This window comes from Gekko japonicus, unplaced genomic scaffold (assembly GCF_001447785.1).
Source record: "Gekko japonicus isolate JY-2015 unplaced genomic scaffold, Gekko_japonicus_V1.1 scaffold15, whole genome shotgun sequence".
Taxonomy (NCBI): Eukaryota; Metazoa; Chordata; class Lepidosauria; order Squamata; family Gekkonidae; genus Gekko; species Gekko japonicus.
The window spans coordinates 1,878,381-1,899,760 of NW_015165830.1; the positions used below are offsets into that span (position 1 = coordinate 1,878,381).

Here is a 21,380-nt window from a genome sequence, read left to right on the forward strand (position 1 = left end):
TGCCAGAGAACTCAAAGGAAAGATAAAGCTTCTCTCTCCTACCTGCTTGCTGAGAAATCCTTGCTCCCAAGAGTTCTCTGGAACACATGGAGAATTTACAGAAGGAGTACCTCAGTCTGAACTAGGCATCCAGTCACCAGAAAGTGATTTATGGCCACTTTTGACCATCTGGAGACTGTATGTGGGGATCCCTACCATTCTAAATAACAGATTAAGGTACAATATACTCAGACTCAAAGAAGATGTTGATTAAGGAAAGAAATTCTATAACTGGTCAGAAAAATGGTAGTGTTCTGAGGCTGGTTAGAGCTGGAACAGGCTCCTGGGGTCAGGTTACAGTGTCAGTAGCAACAAAGCCAGATGGATTTTTCAGAAACTCAATGTTGAAGCAGTCCAGGAGTCCGGTTTTACAACCTCGGCAGAAACAGGAGCAGAGGGATTCTAAGAAGCGTAATGTTGAAGCAGTCAGGTTACCAAATATCAGCCCAGGCAGTTCTCCATACAGTTCTCTACACACTGCATCCACCCCCACGAGCTTCTCTCATGAGTCTTTATAGCCACTGAGACAGCATGCATGCAGCCAGCTTCTCAGTGACTAAACTGCAAAGACTCATCTCCACTGTCTGAAGGCACCTGGTGCTGAATAGTGTGGCATACACTCCAATACCGAGCCTATAAGTCTTTTCTGAGCCTTCTTCTGCAACATTCCAAGGGTGCTCGTGACTCTGGGGAAAGGGGGGCAGGTGGCTGACTTTCAATTGCCAGATCAGAGCGCGAGGGCAGAGATGATTCTGCACCAGCTCTCACCTGCAAGTCAGGGAATGCCTGAACCTCATTCTCCTGCTGGTCAGCTACTGTCAACTGCTGGTCAGCTGCATGCTGGCTACACAGGGCCCCTCCTCCTCTGAGGAGTCCTCACTGTCGCTGAGCCCTGGCTGCTCCTTAATATTTGTTCTGGGAACTGCCCCAAGACACTGACCAGACATTAACATTTGCTGTAGAAGAGCTACATGAATGTAAGAATGCATCAGTTTCCAAGCTCCACCATTAATCAGCTAATTGTCCAGGGAGTGAACTGATACAGCAACCTTGGATCACTGGACTCTGAGATTGGCATGTTGCAGTAGGTGGTCCGTACCCAGGACTGAAGAGCCTTGGTCCCTGGTCTTTATTGAAGGGTAAAGGCCAAGATAGCAATAGAAAGCTAGATTGCAGCTTCTCTCTGGGGGAAAGAAATGGGTCCTTCCAAGGGCTTGTCTTCCACAGATTGCATCACTATTACTTTGACTAAAAAAGGAACAAGTGATCAAAAGATTAAACAAGTGCAATGGAGAGAAGAATGTGGAGAGCAAACAGAAGAAAAGGAAGTCAGCAAGCAAAAAGACAGAGAAAGTGAAACTGGAAAAACCTCATCCCCAAAAGTGGAAAATCCTGTCCCCAAAAGTGAAACTGGAAAAATCCAGACTATGTAGAACCAAAGGAAAAGCTCATTCTCTGAAGTTGTTTAAGCCATCAGGATACTGGGAAAGCTTTACCGTGATATAAGGAGGGAATGATGCACAATTTAGCGTGGAGTTTTTCTCCAGGTAAAAAAGAGAGAAGTTAATATGAAGGCGCAATGTGCTTACATGGCAATCTCCAATGCGGAAGAGAGGCTAGCTTCCTGACTTCCAGTGGCGGACATCCTTCTCAACTGGGGATGCTATTTTTAGCAGCAGTATAATTTTTTCTCATAATATTATTATTCTGCCTACAGCTGTTGTTTATGAGTTCACAATTTAAAATACATGATCTGAATAATTCTGGCCAGATTGATGCAGATTTTGCATACTCTTAAAATCAAGTTGTTTGGATATCACCCTCTCCCCCACAAGAAGTATACATTTCAAGCTATTAGGATAAGAATTTGCACACTTCTTCCCCCACTTCACTGTTCACATAGAACAAAACAGAAGACCCTAACCTAACAAACTGAAACCAGCAAAAAAGAATACCACTCTTCCTCTTAAAAGGAATCATGGGCTCTACCACAACAGGAGTAGCATTTCAAGTAGCATTTCAAACATCATTCAGAGACAAGGAACAGACATTATGGAGGAACTTCATGACCTTGGTCCCTCGTATCTGCAGGACCACCTCCCCCACCATGCTCTGCCACAGCAGTTTCACTTATTGGAGAACAGCCTCCTGCAGGTACCACTCTGCAAATGGACAAAATAAAAAATTGCTCATATACATATACATTCTCTGTTGTGGCCCCCACATTATGGAATGGCCTGCATGATGAAGTCAGGTTAGCTCCCAGTCTCCTGGCTTTCCACAAACTATGCAAAACTGAATGATTCAAGAGGGCTTTTTACACAGGTAATAGGGCTGTACTGTAACAAGCTGCCTGGAAAGGGTTAGAGACTGTGAATGATACTACTGAGAGTAGTTTGTACTGCCTGTTGCTGAAGTAGGATCCTACTATATAAATTCTGCATTGTTTAATGCTTCGTGTTAATATTTATCGTTTATTCCCACTCTGTTCCAGATTTTTGCAACCCAAATCTTACTGCATTATTTATTGCAGGGGTGTCAAACATATGGCCCACGGGCTGGAACCAGCCTGTGCACGGGTCGTAGCCAGCTCACAAGCAACTGGCTCCCTACAGCTTCCTTCACTGAGGCTGCTGCTACTGCTTTGCCACTGCTCGCTTTCGCCTGTCTCCCATAATCACATGGGGAGAGATACAAAGCCAAGCCTCCTTCCCTCCATTGGCCGAGGTTCCCCCCCCCTTTATTCTTTGCTACTACTGACTAAGATGGGAAGGAAGGAGGAGGGGGAGAGAGAGAGAACAAAGTTTGAATAAAGTGGCGCTTTTAAAATCAACAAAGTTTTATTCAAGGGCTTTCATGTGCACACATGCTCCTTCAGGGAGGGAAGGAGGGAGGGGGGATTCTTCTGACAAGCACAATCGAAATCACCCTGCTCTGCTGTTTACCTTGAGACCTGATCACACACAGAGACATTAAAAGAAAAGAAGGGGGCACAGGAAGGAGATGCGTTGGGATAAGGGGAAAGGAGAATTAAAAGGAAATTATTTTGGTTTATCCTGAGATTTTTTGAGATTAGATTTCTCTGTGTCTATCTGGGATTTTATTTTCTTTCAAAAAGATTAGGAATTGCAGTGCTCAGATTGGATTCCATCGTTTAATGACTGGAAGTTGATGGCTAAATATTTTAAAATACATTTGTGGTTCCATATGTTCCAATTCAACACATCTCTCTCTCTCTCTCTCTCTCTCTCTCCCCTCCCATCTCACTGGCTGCCTTTCTTCACATTAACCCCCTTTGCTTTTTAACTGTTTCATTATCTTCACTAGCACTGAGAGGATTTTGCCCAGTCTGAAATCAACACATTATTCCACTTGGAGAGATCCCCCTCTCCATTTCTAACAGATGGGGGGGACGGGACCTAGCAGCACAGCTTGCGATCTTTATTAGTGGAAAGGAGCAAGAGTTCAGTAGCACCTTAATGACTAACAAAATTTGTGGCAGGGCATGAGCTTTTGTGAATCACTGCTCACTTCTTCAGATTCAGCTAGAATGTGAGTCCATCTGTTCTTATGTCTTGGAGACTGGAGTGATTTCAGATACCAAATGACAATAGCAGGCATTGGTGATGAGACAGGAAAATTAGGTCTCAATTCAGTGCAGGAGGATGCACTGTCTTGAGCTTCATTATCAGTTGCAATTCAGCAGTCTCTCTTTCTAATCTCCCTTTGAAATTCCTTTGTAAGAGAACTGCTACTCTTAGATCAGCAACTGAATGTCCTGGAAGGTAACATGTTCCCCCATTGGTTTTTGAATGTAGTGGTTTCTAATGTCAGACTTCTGTCCATTTATTTTTGCATACTCCTGGACTGAATCCTCCTGGACCAAAATGAGACCTAGGCTTCCTGTTTCATTACCAATGCTGATGTCACCATTCATACTACCCTTCTGCATATCACACCTAACGCAATCAAGCTTGTTATTGTCATTCACCTGCTATTGCCATTGGGCATCTGAAATCACCTTTATAAAGTTTATATTTCCAGTACCTGGCGTTACATTTTATGGAATACATGACCTGGCCCAACAAAGTGACATTTATGTCAGATCCAACCCTCGTAACAAATGAGTTTGACACCTCTGATTTATTAGATGTCCCATCTTGTTGACTGTATTGACTTACTCTCTGTTACCCCCTTGAGTCCCAAGGAGAAAGGCAGACTATAAATAACATCTGCTGTTAAAACTTCAAAGGCAGCAGTGCCAAAAATCAGGTTTTCACAATGGATTAGTAGCAAAAAACCTAAAAGCAGCAAGAGAAGCAGTCCTGATACAGAGGAAGACAGCTAAATCAAGGCACAGAGGAAAGATTTTCTGCTTTGCTCACACTGGAAGCTCTGGAATACAAGGAATAAGAACCCCATGTAAACTGACAGAAAAGAGACATAATGAAATTTCAGAAACTCATTAGACACTTCTATAAAAGGTATATTGTATACAAGGCCAAACAACAAGGCTCAATACAACATTCTTGTTGAAACCATAATAGTAAGATGACAGAAAGGCTGCCTGTCCTGAAGACAGAGGCCACAGTTTCACTAACACAAGCCCCTAGAAAAGTGCAAAAGGCACTCTTACCTCATAAACCCCAGGAACATTATTAGGATGAGGCTGACAAGCCAACCAGCAGTAGCGAAAGCCTTTGGCATTGTTAGAGCTCCTGTCCCAACTATGAGATTGAACATATAAATCAAGCCAACCTGCAAAAAGAGATCATGTGTGTTAGAACTTGGTGGCAGCAAGTGTATCAATGCATCAACTGCCTTAAAATACATCATATCAAGAAATCCCCCCTCCCCCAGATACAGAGTTTGCTTTGTCTTTCTCTGAGGTAACCAATATCAGTATAACGGCAAAGAGAAACCTATGCCAATTTCCCCCCGTTTTATGGAAAGAAGATCCCTGCTCACATTCTTTCCATTTGAAGTAGCACAGCAGAAGCTGTTCATAGTTGTTTGGGGAAAGTAAAATAATGTACTAGGTTTCATCATATGCAGGAACAGCTCCAGTAATAGATAGTGGTAGGAGAATGGTTGTTGTTGGCACCATAGCTGAGGCACTGTAACAGGAACCCAGCAGCCACCCACCTTACTATGGGTAAAAAAAAGCGGAGAGATTTAAGGCAGGAAGATTTAAAAGGCAGTCCTTCACAGAAAATGGAGTTTATGTTAATAATTAGCAACATCCTACCTGCATCTTTTCCAGTGATTAACTTTTCAACACATGTTTTACAGATGTGTAGCAGTATAAAACACTCATTTGTATCACTCATTTCCCATCCATGCTAGAAAGTTAAGGACCAAATATCTATCATGTGTTCCTTGATAACTTCTCAGCTTAGCTACTACAGTGCTACCCTTGAAGACTAACTGGCATAAGCCTCAGGAAGCATGCTGCAAAGGTACCAAAAGAGCTTCACAAGTTTCTTTTTTTATATAAAAAGACAGTGTTACCTTTAATGAGTTACGAGACAACAGTCTGTCATCTACATCCCAATATCTAGAGGTGACAAATTTAATCACTAAAATTCACCAGTTAAATATTTTAGCATACAGACATCTAGTCTAGCTGACACAGTCATAACGGACAGAGTTCTGTTGTCATGTGACACATTTGTTCATTTCTAAATTACACTCAGGGCTACCAACCTCAAGATGTGTCTGGAGTTCTCCCAGAATTATGACTGAACTCCAGACTACAGAGGTCTGTTCTCCTGGAAGAAATGGAAGCTTTGGCAGGCATAGGATGCAAGAAAGTATAGGAGAAACAGAAAGTCCTAGAGTAACATGAGAGAGTGAATGCTTCAAGACTTCTCCTATGTGGTATGCCATAGAGACTTGGAGAAACTGGTCTTCACTAGAAAAAACACTAGAGGCCAGAGGCTAGTTGGAGATAGAAAGAAAGATGGGGCTGGTTTTGGTTGGCATCCCCTTGTGGACCTTCAGTGTGGATTTTTCTCTTTAACACTGAAAAAAGAAACTGGAGAGGATTCTGAGAGGTTTTTTAGGTTCAGTGGAATATTACTGGATGAGCTGGCTATACCAACACAAGTGTTAGAATGAAAACATTAGCATGACCCACAGAACATATGCATACTGAAACCAGCAAGTGATTGAGATGGGAGGAAAAGGGAGAAGGGACTGTGATGTGGGAAATTAAAGCTTGATGGAATGACCCCACAGGAAGGGGAGGACTTGGAGGAGTTGACTTTTGGCCTGGATGTGACATCCCTAATGGGACATCTCTTCTCTGCTGAGTACCCTCTGCTTCCCAAACTTTGCCTACAAATCTCCAGGACTTTCCCAAGTTGGAATTGGCAACCCAAGTTACCATCTATCAGTCTATGTGTCTATGGTTCTCCTTTCAAAATATGGGCTTCTACGGCCTTCTTCAGTAACCTTGCAATAATGCATGAGAACTTGGGGGGGGGGAGGTGTATGGAGGAATTACATCATTGTTGGAACACTTTGTAAAAAAAAAATCATTTACATACCACAATGCAGATACATGTTTGCAACGATCATAACTTATGGCAGGAATGTGGAAGCTATATCGTGTAGACCAGGCCTGAGTGAATATGAACAATACGATGACAGTGAAGTCTTATAAGGGCCTGCTGTCTAAAAGCTACATAGTTTTCATGAATGTGGAAGAAAGAGGAGATATAAGAAACAATGGGAAATGTATTTGAATGTCAAGTGCAGGAGGGTCCTCAACAGCTCCATCATCCGAGCAGCCCTAAAAGTTTTCAGTTTTTGGACATGCATCTGGCAGTAACCCCCATTCACCTCCAGTCGGCACTCCTGCTAGATAAAAACCCTAATAAGGCCGCTGCCAAATACCTCCAAGAAGGGTTTAGTAAAGGTTTCTGTATATTATTTGAGTGCCTCCACATCCAGAGAGACTAATCTGAAATCTGCTAGGGAGCTTCCAGATATAGTCGCCTGCAAGATAGCCAAAGAGTGGAAGGGAGGGAGGGTTGCTGGCCCATTTGCTGGGCCTTCGTATTGTGCCTGGAACCGCCAGCAGGCAGTAGCCAGGCGAGTAGAGCTTGATTCCCAAAAGAATAGGGACTAGGCTCCTAAGGTACACTAGGAGAACCAATAGAAACCTTGGTGGGAGATTCAACCCCCCCCAATCGAATCTAGGGGTGTTCCCTTGGTAATGTATATAGTTGGCCACTTGGCCGTTTGTTGTGTTCTAAGTGTGAAAGTACTGAGTAAACGCATGTTTCTTATGTCGTGGTCCAAGTCGTGATGTATCGAACCGAGTACTTTTCAGTGGCAACGAGGGCCGAGAGGATGGTCCGGACCACGAAAGAGGCCCTCCGCCAGATCACAGACAGAGATTGGGAGTTCCAGCTGGCCCAATTCCTTATGGCGCAGAGGACGATGCCCATCCTGTCTCAGGCCAGAGCCCAGCCGAACTCCTGATGGGGCGGAGGCCAGCGACGTTGCTGGATCGGCCAGCGACGTTGCTGGATCGTGCGCCGGACGCGAGGAAGATGGTCGAGGTACGGGACACACCAAGGGGATTCTTCCCAGGAGACCCAGTCTACCTGAAGAACTTTGGCACTGGGCCAGCATGGATAGCAGGTCGGATAGTGAGAGTCACCGGGCCTGTCTCTTACGAGGTTTCCACAGAAGACAGTCGGGTACTCAACAAACACATCGACCAGCTGAAACTGAGCCAGGAAGGAGGACTCCCCAGACCAGCTGTAGAGGCAGCGGACCCACCAGAACCAGAGGCCAGACTGGAATTCCCCAGCACAAGCAACACCCAACAGCAGGACCCCGCTCCAGGGGCAACAGAAACAGCGCCCCCGCAGTCGGTACTGCAACCCACCGGGCCCCTGGAAGGCACTGCCCCAGGCCCCAGTACCCCGGAGCCGGTGCCAGTGCCCACCCCAAGACGTTCCCTAAGAGAGTGCCAGGCCCCTGCATATTTAAGAGACTATGTCACCCAGGTGGGGACGGACTATGAGGTGAGGGGTGTTGTGTCCTGGAACCGCCACCAGGCAGTAGCCAGGTGAGCAGAGCTTGATTCCCAAAAGAACAATAGGGACTAGGCTCCTAAGGTACACTAGGGGAACCAATAGAAAACTTGGCGGGAGATTCAAACCCCCCAACGGAATCAAGGGGGTGTTCCCTTGGTAATGTAAATAGTTGGCCACTTGGCCGTTTGTTGTGTTCTAAATGTGAAAGTACTGAGTAAACGCGTGTTTCTTATGTTGTGGTCCGAGTCGTGATGTATCGAACCGAGTACTTTTCACTTTATTCCCTAATTTATGGGTTTTGGTGTGACAATCAAGCAATGGTTACAGTCGTTAACTACCAGTCATCATGCTCTGAGCGGGTTATGCATTTGGAATGAAAATTTGTGTCAACCTGCTTGATGTCTAATAACTTTTTCTCAGCTAGGTATATTGCAGGTGCCAGTAACAGCATCACAGACGCCTTGTCTCGATTTCAGGATAAGGTGGCCACCAATGCAAAGCAGTATCCAGATCAATTTCCGGAGGATCTCTGCATCTCCGGACTCTTGGCAATGTTTAATCATTCAGGGAGTATTTGGCTCTCTGGCCCCTCTACCTGCCGTGCCTATGTCTCTGCTTTTCTTTTTCTGAGTCACAAGGGGTGGGGGAGCCATGGCCTGCCCCCGAGGTCTTAATATTGCAATCCTTGGCCCACCTAAAGGAACGGGGGTTTACTCCTAGGACCATGGGCAATCATATGTCAGTGATCTCATTCTATAGCAAAATTTGCAGTTTTCAAGACCCTTGCCATTCCTTCTTAACTCCAAGGGCCATTGAGGGCTGAAGGACGGCCTCCCCTTGTGAACCCAACTCCCGTAGGCCCATCATCCTGCCTGTTTTACAAAAGTTCATGCAACAGCTCCCCAGCGTTTGCTTTAATGCCTTAGAAACCACTTTTTCAGGCAGCCTTTACCATGGCCTTATATGGGCCTTTTAAAAGCAGTGAATTGTTGGCAGCATCACACCAAGATAACTCCAGGCGGGCTTTGGCCCTCCATATTACATTTCAGGATTCTGAGCTTCAGACTTTTCTGCACAGACACAAAAGGGATCAGCGGGGGAAAGTGGCCCGGATCTTCTTTACATCTGCCACTGTTGGCTTTCCCTGCCCTGTCCAATGCATGTCAGAATACCTTTTGGTATGGCCGGCCACTCCTGGGACTTTCCCGGTTCATGCCAACAGGTCTTGCCTGTCTTGTTCAGTTTACTAGTGTCACGAGGGCATGCATTGCTGCACAAGACCTCCCCCACCTCCCTCCAGGCGACTTTGGCATACATTCCTTTCGCATTGGGGCAGCAACAATTGCTTCTGAAATGCGTCTTTCTTCAGATAGGATCCGGGCCATTGGCCACTGGTGCTTCTCAACATACAGAACATACATTTGGCCCACATTGTGAATCACAAAAACTTGTGTTCTTATCTTAGTCCCAGCAGGTTCAAGGAAATTAGTTTGGATTTAGAATTGTTCGGACAATGACTGTTTTGCCTCAGGGCATACCAAATGCTAGGAGGTTGGCTATTGTCTGTGAGGCATTTGTGAGCCATTTTGCAGACAAAATCTTGTCACTCCACCGCAACCTCCCACCCACAATTGATACAATAAGAGAACTGGAAGCCCATTGACCATCTTCAGGTCCAGTTCTGGACCACTTCAGTCTGCTCTCCCAGGACGAAGTCGACAAGATCCTGATAGCTGTTAAGCCAGGGATCTGGCTGCCTCCTGGATCCCTGTCCATCGTGCCTGGTTAAGGGAGATTATTAATCTGTCCCTTTCAACGTGGACCTTCCCAAAGGAATTCAAGGAGGCAGTAGTCTGTCCTCTCCTTAAGAAACTACCTAACTACCGCCCAGTGTTTAATCTACCATTCCTGGGTAAGGTGGTAGAGAGGGCAGTGGCAACACAACTTCAGGTGTTCTTGGATGAAGCTAAGGTCCTGGATCCCTTCCAGTCCGGCTTCCGCCCTGCCCATGGGATGGAGACAGTGCTGGTCATGCTGGTGGATGACCTCTGGAGACATTTGGACCAAGGCAGTTCAGCGCTGCTGATTCTGCTCGAACTATCAGCAGCGTTCGACATGGTTGACCATGAGGTGTTAACCCACCACCTCGCCGACACTGGGATACAGGGATTTGCCTTGCAATGGCTAGTCTCCTTTCTCCAGGGTCAGGGACAGAGGGTGGCACTTGGGGGGACTATCCCAGTGGCACCCACTAGAATGTGATGTCCCACAGGGTGCGATCCTCTCCCCCATGCTGTTCAATATCTATATGCGCCCCCTCACCCAGATTATCCAGAGATATGGGCTGGGTTGTCACCAGTACGCGGATTGCACCCAGCTCTATCTACTGATGGACGGCCGCCCGGACACCACCCCAGAACATCTTGACGAGGCGTTACAGGCCATGGCTGGATGGTCACGACAGAGTTGACTGAAGTTAAATCCTTCTAAGACGGAGGTCCTGCACCTGAGTCGCGGGGGGCTGAGTCAGGGGATCAGGCTCCCAACCTTTGATGGGGCTCCGTTGGTGCCTACGTTGAGTGTGAGGAGCCTGGGTGTGTTCCTGGATACCTCCCTTTCTATGGAGACCCAGGTCACCACCACTGCCAGGTCTGCCTTTTTCTATCTGAGGCAGATCAGACGGTTAGCCCCGTATCTTGCTCCCCAAGACATAGCTACAGTGACCCATACAATGGTCACTTCTAGATTAGATAATTGTAACTCTCTCTAAGTGGGGCTGCCCTTGACTCTGCTCCGGAAGTCGCAGGTAGTGCAGAATGCAGCAGCAAGGGTGTTGGAGGCAACGCCTGTGCAGGCTCATATCCACCCAGTCCTGCATGAACTGCACTGGCTGCCTATTGAATTCCAGATCCGTTTCAAGGTGCTGGTGCTTACCTTTAAAGCCCTATATGGCCAGGGGCCAGCATACCTACGAGATTACCTCTCCCCATATCAGCCCTGGAGGGCACTGAGGTCCACAAATCAAAATCTGCTAGTGGTCCCTGGCCCCAGGGACGTCCGGCTAGCCTCGACCAGGGCCAGGGCCTTTTCAGCCCTAGTCCCTGCCTGGTGGAATGAGCTCCCGTGTGAGATCAGGGCCCTGTGGGACCTATTACAGCTCCGCAGGGCCTAAAAGATGGAGCTCTTCCGCCGGGCATTTGGTTGAGGCAATGGACATTCCCCCCCCCCAACTTCTCTGGCCTCAGTTCCTCTGGCCCAACTTTTCTGGCCAATTGTCCATCTGGACTGCTGAAGCGTGGGGCAATTTCTCCTGAAAAACTGGACTTGGCCATCATCACACACCCAGACATTTCTTTCTTCCCTCTTTAGGGAAGATGGTGTGCACCTCTTGGAATGGGGCACAGACATTTGGCTGCATGATATTCCATAGTTTTATCCCCCAGCACTCAGACTGGGGGGGTGCTTTATCAGGTGGCAGGCAGGTCGCCTGACATCTGGATCCATCCCCATGCTGTGCCAATGCTCCTTTTGACTGTAATCAACAAAGCTGTGGCCATTTATTCCCAAACATGGTTTCTGGTTTATTCCAAAACATGGTTTTTCTTCCATCCTCCTCCTATCCTCCCTAGATCCAGAAACGTACTTTAAGGAACACCTTCTCCCATATGAACCTATCAGCTCGCTCTAGTCATCCTCAGAGGCCCTGTTTTGGTTGCCCCCACCATCTGAGGCTAGACGGGTGGCAACCTGAGAAAGGGCCTTCTCCATTATGGCACCTAAACTTTGGAACACCCTCCCTCTATCAGTGTCTTTGGCCAGCAGGTGTAGCCTTTTTTGTTTTGTCTGGCATATCCCCAACAATAATTACTGGCCCTCCTTCTAGTGTTGGCTGTTTATGTGTTTTTAATTGCATTTTGTATTTTGTTTCAGTGTTTTTATGTTCGCCGCCCTGTGGACCCTGACTGGACAGAAAGGCACCACAAAAATGTTTACATAAATAAAGCAAATCCTCTGCCTAACAGACTTGCTACTCATCATCTTGTTATGGATGAGCTAGCAGTTACACACTGCCTATCAAAGTTTTTGGTTTTCAGAATTTGGAGAGCGCTGCTTTTAAACTGTGTTCCGTGTACCCAGAGTTCATCAGAATTTTGACCAAGTAGATACAGCATTTCGTTCCATGTTCAGGACATATTTTTTCCTGGTCTCTTATTGCCAGTAGCTATTTGGCACTTTGGGAAAGGGGAGAAGAGTACAAGTTGAGGACTGAGTTACAGATGTTGATGTTTGGCTTCAGAGATGATCACTTAACTCTTATACTTATCTTTGATACTTTATTGCTATGCGTAACAAATACAAAATAATTTTCTTAAACTGCAGCGGGCTCAACAGGACTAGACAGCTAGATATACATCTACCTTTAAAAAAACAACTTTTTCCTTACAGAATAAACAACACTCCAATCCCTCCTACCCTTCCCAGCATTATAAAGAACCAAAGATGATAAACAAGCTTATTGAAGTTGATTCTAGATATAAGAACTACTAATTTTAGAGCTGAACAAAAATCTTAGCCTGTAAACATGAAAGGGGATAAGATATATGCTAGTGTTCTGTCCTAACAAAGCTTTTGTCAGGAATCATATTGTTCAAAGTTGTGTTCTGGGAAACTTCATGAAGAGATGCCAGTTTTTCTGATCTGTCTTCTTCACAATCTTCCGGATATTAGCTGACTTTATTAGTGTCTCATTGACTGTGGGAGCTGCCTTGCTTTATTATTCAATTGCAACTTTGAGTTTTGGAGAATATTCTTTTGCAAGTGATTATGTTAGAAAATCTTTCATAGGTAGTTCAATAAGAGTTTTAATTAGGCTGAGAGCTGATCTTCTATTACCTGCAGCTCTTTTGTGATGTCCTCTTTTGTGGCCAGATGAACAGAGAAGTCTGCGATTGTTACCCGCTTGCAGCATCGGGGGGGGGGGAGCTTTAAAGCCACTGAAATACTTTATTTCTAGGCTTCCCCTTTGTTGAATTCCTCATAGTTTAAAGACATATCTGAGGCTATACTGCTTTTTTAGTATTTTTATGCTGGTGGTGACAGAGATTGAGCTCTAGACATCTGTCAATAACAGGTGATATTACTTCCCCCATTGCCAGCTATTCCTAACAATTCTTTGAAAACTACAACGCTTCATAGATTTTCAAGGTTGAAAAGTGGCATGAGAAATATTGGGCTCCCCACACAACTGGGAGACTCCCCATGTATTCAGAAAACTAAGACTTTTTAAAGTGACCAAAGGAACACCCAAAACAGCCTGAATACTGGTTGTTTCTAAAAGACACTACATGATGACAATAGTTCAGTCAGTTAAAAAAGAGGATTAGCCTGTTGAACTCTCAGGATCCTGGAATGGGACATTTGGCGGGGGGGGGGAGAGAGAAAATTATTCCCCACTTACTTATTTTCTCCCAGTGCAATTCCAACTGGTCATAAATATAATTAACCAAGAAAAGGAAACGTATACACTACATTAACCAAGAATTTGTGGCAGAAGTGTTGGGATACAAAGAATATCATTCAGGGGCCTTTTTTCACACAAATATCGTTTTTTTCTTGAGAGAACAAGTTACTCCTGTTTTCATTGGCATCAGAACAGAAATTTGTCTATTGACTCATCTCCCAGAAGATGACACATGTGTGCTCAGTTTGCAGGATTTTTTAAAACTAACCAGGCAGAAGTATCATTCCCAGCATATATCATCTATTAGTCAAAACTGAATTAGTTCTGTAGAGAAAGAATATGGACAGAAACCTTGGAGGCTCTCTTTTAACTGAGTAAAAAGAATGGTATCATGCAAGAATGATTTATAGCACACACAGCTAAGAATGCATTTTGTGCTCTCTAAATATGAGGCAGGTATAGTTTCTTAGAGCTCTACAGCCTAAAGACTCTGCAATACTATAACTCTCAACCTTCAAGGTAGCTGGTAATTTACCATCTTGGGGGCATATATTTTCCCTTGAAGACTGAGATTAATCTTACATGGACTAAGTGAACCAGCAAGCATAATTTGATTTAGGTCTTAAGAACATAAGAACATAAGAGACGCCAATGTTGGATCAGGCCAAAGGCCCATCCAGTCCAACACTCTGTGTCACACAGTGGCCAGAAATACCAGTGCCATCAGGAGGTCCAGCAGTGGGGCCAGGACATTAGAAGCCCTCCCACTGTTGACCCCCCCCCAAGCACCAAGAAGACAGAGCATCACTTGCCCCAGAGCCCCTAGCTATACCTTGTGGCTAATAGCCACTGATGGACCTCTGCTCCATATGCTTATCTAATTCCCTTTTGAAGCCATCCATGCTTGTAGCACCCACCACTTCCTGTGGCAGTGAATTCCAAGTGTTAATCACTCTTTGGGTGAAGAAGTACTTCCTTTTATCCGTTCTAACCCGACCGCTCTGCAGTTTCATGGAGTGCCCACGAGTTCTTGTATTGTGAGAAAGGGAGAAAAGTACCTCTTTCTCTACCTGCTCTTTCCCATGCATAATCTTATAAACCTCGATCATGTCACCCCTCAGTCGTCTTTTCTCCAAGCTAAAGAGCCCTAAGCGCTTTAACCTTTCCTCATAGGGAAAGTGTTCCAACCCTTTTATCATTCGAGTTGCCCTTTTCTGCACTTTTTCCAAAGCTATAATATCCTTTTTAAGGTGTGGTGACCAGAACTGCACACAGTATTCCAAATGAGGTCTCACCATTGATTTATATAGGGGCATTATTATATTGGCTGATCTGTTTTCAATACCCTTCCTAATAATCCCCAGCATAGCATTGGCCTTCTTTATTGCAGTCACACACTGTCTCGACATTTTCAGTGAGTTATCCACTACAACTCCAAGATCTCTCTCTTGCTCAGTCTCTGCCAGTTCAGACCCCATCAATGTGTATTTATATTTAGGATTTTTGGCTCCAATGTGCATCACCTTGCACTTGGCCACATTGAACCCCATTTGCCATGTTGACGCCCACTCGCCCATCCTTGACAGATCCCCTTGGAGTGCCTCACAATCCTCACTGGTTTTCACCACCCTGAACAACTTTGTATCATCCGCAAATTTAGCCACTTCACTGCTTACTCCCATCTCCAAATCATTAATGAACAAGTTAAAAAGCAGTGGACCAAGTACTGATCCCTGCGGTACCCCACTGCTTACCACCCTCCACTGAGAAAATTGCCCACCTACACTCACTCTCTGTTTTCTATGAACTAGCCAGTTTTTGATCCATAAAAGGACTTGTCCTTCTATCCCATGATTTTTGAGCTTACTTAGGAGCCTTTGATGAGGAACTTTATCAAAAGCTTTCTGGAAGTCAAGGTAAATAATATCTATTGGATCCCCCTTGTCCACATGTTTGTTCACCCCCTCAAAGAACACTAACAGGTTAGTGAGACAAGATCTTCCCTTACAGAAACCGTGCTGAGTCTGCCTCAATAGGTTTTGTTCATCTATGTGCCTACTAATTCTTTCCTTAATAATGGTTTCCACCAATTTACCCGGTATCGACGTCAGACTGACTGGCCTGTAATTTCCCGGATCTCCTCTGGAACCCTTTTTAAAGATGGGAGTGACATTAGCTACCTTCCAATCCTCAGGAATGGAGGCAGATTTTAAGGAAAGATTACATATCTTTGTCAGGAGATCTACAAGTTCACATTTGAGTTCTTTCAGAACTCTCGGATGTATGCCATCTGGGCCTGGTGATTTTTCAGTTTTTAAGTTGTCTATCAGTTTTAGGACCTCCTCTCTCATCACCTCAATCTGACTCAGGTCTTCCAACACCCCTCCTGAAATCAGTGGTTCTGGAGTGGGCAAGCACTTCTCATCTTCCACAGTGAAGACGGAGGCAAAAAATGCATTTAGCTTCTCAGCCATTTCCCTATCATCCTTCAATACTCCTTTTACCCCTTGGTCGTCCAAGGGCCCCACTGCCTCCCTGGCTGGTTTCCTGTTTCTAATGTATTTGAAGAAAGTTTTATTGTTGGTTTTTACGTTTTTTGCTATATGCTCCTCATATTCCCTTTTTGCCTGCCTGACCTCAGACTTGCATTTTATTTGCCATAGCCTGTGTTCCGTTTTATCAGCCTCACTGTGACTAGCTTTCCACTGCTTAAAGGAATTCTTTTTACTTTTTACAGCCTCCATTACTCTGTTTGTTAACCATGCAGGCTTTTTCCTATACCTGTTTGTGCCTTTCCTAACCTGCGGAATATATATTTTTTGAGCTTCTAGGATCGTAGTTTTAAATAGATCCCAAGCTTCCCCAATTGTTTTGACCCTTTCTACTTTTCCTTTCAGTTTCCTCCCCACGTGTCCCCTCATATCAGAGAAATTACCCCTTTTAAAGTTAAAAATGGTTGTGTGAGTCTTTTTGGCCAATTCTCTATTTGTACAAATGATGAACTCAACAACATTATGATCACTGTTTCCAAGCGGTGCAATCACTTTTACATCTCTCACCAGGTCTTGAGTGTTACTTAGGACCAAATCAAGGATCGCCTCTCCCCTGGTAGGTTCCGTGACCATCTGCTCCATAGCACAGTCATTTAGAGTGTCTAGAAACTCAATCTCTTTTTCCCGACTAGAACACATATTGACCCAATCAATGTGTGGGTAGTTAAAATCACCTATTATTACACAGTGTTTTTGTCTAGTTGCTATCTTTAAGGCATTCATCATTTTATAATCCTCCTCTATCTTTTGATCTGGTGGGCGATAACAAACTCCCAGTGTTAAGTTTCCTTTTGGCCCCCCTATTTCAACCCATAGAACTTCCAGAAGCGAATCCAATTCACTTAGCCTCTCAATCTTTCTAGACTTTATACCCTCTCTGACATACAGAGCTACCCCACCTCCAACCCTTCCCCCCCTATCCTTCCGATATAATATATAACCGGGAATCACTGTGTCCCACTGATTTTCCTCATCCCACCAAGTTTCAGAAATACCCACAATGTCTATTTTTCCCTCCGACACCAAGCACTCCAACTCCCCGATTTTACCTCGGACACTTCTAGCATTTGTATAGAAACAGCTGTAATTTCCCTTACAAGTTAAGCCTGCATCCTTCCTCTTGCTATCTCGAGTCGTTGTCCGGCAGTCCATGTCACCAGCCATGGCCTCTGTGGACAATTTCAATCCACCTCCCTGTAGAAAAGCAACCGGTACCCCCTCACCTCTCTCAGATGAGCCAACCCGAACCAGAGACTTTTCATCTCCTGTCGGCTTTCCCCCAATATTCAGTTTAAAAGCTGCTCTGCCACCTTTTTGATTTTAAGTGCCAGCAGCCTGGTTCCTTCTCGGGACAAGTGGAGACCGTCTCGCCTGTACAGCTCCCTCTTGTTCCAAAAAGTATCCCAGTGCCTAACAAACCTGAACCCTTCCCCCCTACACCATCGTCTCATCCACGCATTGAGACTCCTGATCTCTGCCTGTCTCTCCGGCCCTGCGCGTGGAACAGGTAACACTTCTGAGAAGGCTACCTTGGAGGTCCTGGACCTAAGTTTCCTGCCCAGCAGCCTAAATTTCTCCTCCAGGACCTCACGACTGCATTTCCCCACATCGTTGGTGCCGACATGCACCACGACCACTGGCTCCTCCCCAGCACTATCTACCAGCCTATCTAAAACACGCGTAATGTCCGCTACCTTCGCACCAGGCAGGCAAGTCACCATACGGTCAGTACGCGTTCGCCACCCAGCTGTCTACCTGCCTAAGGATCGAATCACCCACTACCAAGAGCCCCCCTCCCACCCTGCTCAGGGATGGTTCCTTGGTGCAAAAGGAGAGCCGCTCACCAGCTGGGGAAGAGGTCCCTTCTGAGGGCACATTCCCCTTATCCTCAGCATGGTGCCCTGTTTCCCCTAGACCCTCATGCTCCCTGACAGCAGCGGGGCTGCCAGATCCAGAGTGGGACGTAGCTAACAAGTCCCCGAGAGTCTTTTCTGTGCGCCTAGCTGACTGTCTCTGCTTCTCCAGGTCAGCCACCTTGGCCTCAAGGGAGCACACACGTTCCCTGAGAACCAGGAGCTCCTTGCACCGAGGACACACCCAAGACTTCTGCCCAGTGGGCAGATAGTCATACATGTGACACTCCGTGCAAAACACTGGATAGCCCCCAACCCCCTGCTGTCTTTCCAAACTTCACTTGCAATCAGAAAATCACCACTCATAAGAACAAAAAGGTGTTATGGGCTATATAGTAGAAGAAAGGCCACAGAGGAGAGCTTGAAAAGCTGTAGGTTCAGCTCTTTCAGTTTCTAACTAAAAAAAAAATCAGTAGTTCCCAAACCAGTTTTTTCCTTCAGTCTTCATTTTAAAAAAGATTATAGTTCTCAAAAAAAGAAAGAAACACCATGTACCCCTGTAGCAAACATGGGTCCATGAACCACAGATATGCCTGTCTTTGACCAAAAGTCAGAAGTTCCAGGTTTCCATGTCAGAAAAGTTTTACACAATGCTAAGTCTGGAATTCCTGTTTAGCCCACAAGATCTGAACTCATACTTTATCTGGAGTCAGGGTTTGCTAAAGAGAGATTGTTATAGCTGGTCTTGCAGACGTTTTTGTTGTGAAGAAACTAAAAATTATTCCTTGAGTTATATACTGAATAAAAGACTCAAAGAATGCAAGCACATCACTTTCAGACCTATTTGAACATAATTAAAAAATTAACCACACGATTCAGAAAAAAAACAAGAACCCAGATAAAGAGAAATATGCTCCAAAACCCCACTTAAATTAATTTTTACTACATCAGTTATTTTGTTTTCTGGGCATACACTAATGGAACTGTTCCATACAAAAATATTCCATGCAAAATAATGGCTAAATATGTACCTACAGCAAGTAAATATATTAATGTTAAATACTCACATAAGGAGAATAGAGCTCCCCTGTATCAGTAATGCCTCCAGCCATGTTGAAAGGGACAGACGGACCTCAGAGGGAAAGTCAGCCCTTTTCTCTTTTTTTTGCCACGGCTATCCTGGAAGAAACATCACATGTGTCTATTGGTGAAGTAAAGCAGTATAGCAGTATAATGTTGCATCAGCCTTCTTTGGGATGAAAAGTAAAGAGAGACTTTGATCTCACCTAGTATTTGCACTTTAACCTAAAAATTTTCACACATATGACAACTTATACAATTCCCACTAAACACCACAGCCCTTTCTAGAGAACATAATCATGGCAAAAGACGAAACAATACTAATTTTTTCCATCACTCCAGAAATGCAAGATCTAAGCAGACAACTCAATCAAAGTACATGCTTGAAATAGTTTATATAAAATATAAAATTCACATTCTCAGTGCCACACAAGTGTGTACACCAGCATGATGTAGCGGTTAGAGCATCAGAATAGAATTTAAGAGGCCCAGGTTCAAATCCCCACTCTGCCATGAAAGTTTGCTGGGTGGCCTTGGGCCTAACCCTACCCCACAGGACTGTTGTGAAGATAAAACAGAGAGGAGGAGGATGTAAGCCACTTTGGACCTCCACTGGAGAGAAAGGTGGGGTACGAATGAAGTACACAAGTTGCTAATATAGTTAAAAATATGTTTTCCTGCAACTAATATTGCCTTTATATAAACCAGAAGAATAACCTTTAGACATGGAGACCACAAGCCTTTCATAATGCCAACTTTGCTTGGCTCCCTCTGTATTTATTTACTTAATTTATAGACCACCTTTCTTGCTGATGAATGATCACAGGAAATTACAAGTAAAAACAATGCCTTAACAATACAATCCTAAACAGAGTTACACCTTTCTAAGCCTGTTAAAGTCACTGGCCTTAGAAGGGTGGTACTTTACTTGAGACTGGATTATAAACATAGTGTAAAACTAACAACCAACAAAGTGGCAGAACACTGCACTAAACCAGGATGACAAGACTGGAGAATAATGCAAACAAACACAGCATAGTATAGGCTGTACTTTCAATTCCACAAACACATGCAAGAGCACTAAACAAAATCACATATTTGAAGGCTAAGGCAGCAACCCTATGTACTTATTTGGAAGTGCAACTGAACAAAATAGAACTTACTTCAGAGTAAACATGCACAAGGATCAGACTGTTAAGTGTTCAGAACTTTCCAAAAGGAAGGGTTGGTTGTTACTGAGCAAAATAACGTTTCACCATGAGCCAATGTTTACCCTGAAAAATAAAATAATTTTTTTTAAAATAATAAATATAAATCACATAAAGTTATAAGTAACCATTTGCATATATTTATTGTTTAGATCCTGCTTTTCTCCCCAGCTGAGACTCAAAGTGGTTTCTAGATCATCATTGTTCTCACCTCCATTTTTTTCACAACAGCCCTGTGAAGTAGGCCAGGCTGAGAGTTTGTGACAGGCCCAAGGTCACCCAGTGAGCTTCCATGATAGAAGTGGAGATTCAAACCCGGGTGGCCCAGGATCCTAGTTTGCCACTCTATCTATACTTTTTTACAGTTATTAAAATGTGGAATTCTCTGCCAGAGGATGTAGTGATGGCCACAAAGAGGACTAGATAAATTCATGGAGGGCTAACAGTGGCTAACAGTGGCTACTAGTCATGGTGCCTAAGAAGAACTTGCACATTCAGAGGCACTAAACCTCTAAATCCCAGAGCTAGCATGCAACATCAGGAGAAGGTCTCGGCCTCCATACCCTGTTGTTGACCCTCCAAAGGAACTGGTTGGCCACTGTGTGAGACAGGATGCTAGGCTAGATGGACCACTAGTCTGATCCAACAGGGATTTTCTTATGTTCTCATCCACTACACCACAATGGTGGTTTTAGATCAAGATGGGTAGCCGTGTTAGTCTGTCTGTAGCAGTAGAAAAAAGCGAGAGTCCAGTAGCACCTTAAAGGCTACCAAAAAGAAGTGAGCAGTGACTCACGAAAGCTCATACCCTGCCACAAATTTTGTTAGTCTGTAAGGTGCTACTGGACTCTTGCTCTTCTCTGCTACAATGGTGGTGTGCACGTGTTCTATGTTGTGCACTGATTGATCATGTTGTGCACTATGTTGTGCACTGGACTTATCAAGCTCTTCATAGTTAAGCCATGCACAATTTCTCACTTCTCCGCTTAGATTACATTTCTGCTTAGATCAGCTTAGAAACCCTACAATTGCCCTCTGCCTTGTGGTGAGCGTCCCACTGCTAAGGTTAGAAATTATCTTAACGATACCTGTACCATCTGGGCTCATTCCTGGGGGCGTCTGTTCGTCTGCCT

General features: G+C 44.7%; 1 protein-coding gene across 1 annotated transcript in view; it reads right to left on the bottom strand.

The window, feature by feature from the left end:
* Positions 1-20,281, bottom strand: part of TMEM104 (transmembrane protein 104) — a 128,154-nt gene extending 107,873 nt beyond the window's left edge. The window contains exons 1-3 of the mRNA XM_015410733.1: positions 20,203-20,281; positions 19,027-19,138; positions 4,676-4,797 (exon numbers count right to left, since the gene is read on the bottom strand). Coding sequence (XP_015266219.1) covers positions 4,676-4,797; positions 19,027-19,071 — 167 coding nt within the window. The 5' untranslated portion in view covers positions 19,072-19,138; positions 20,203-20,281. The remainder of the gene's footprint in view (positions 1-4,675; positions 4,798-19,026; positions 19,139-20,202) is intronic.
* Between the last annotated feature and the right edge of the window lie 1,099 nt (positions 20,282-21,380).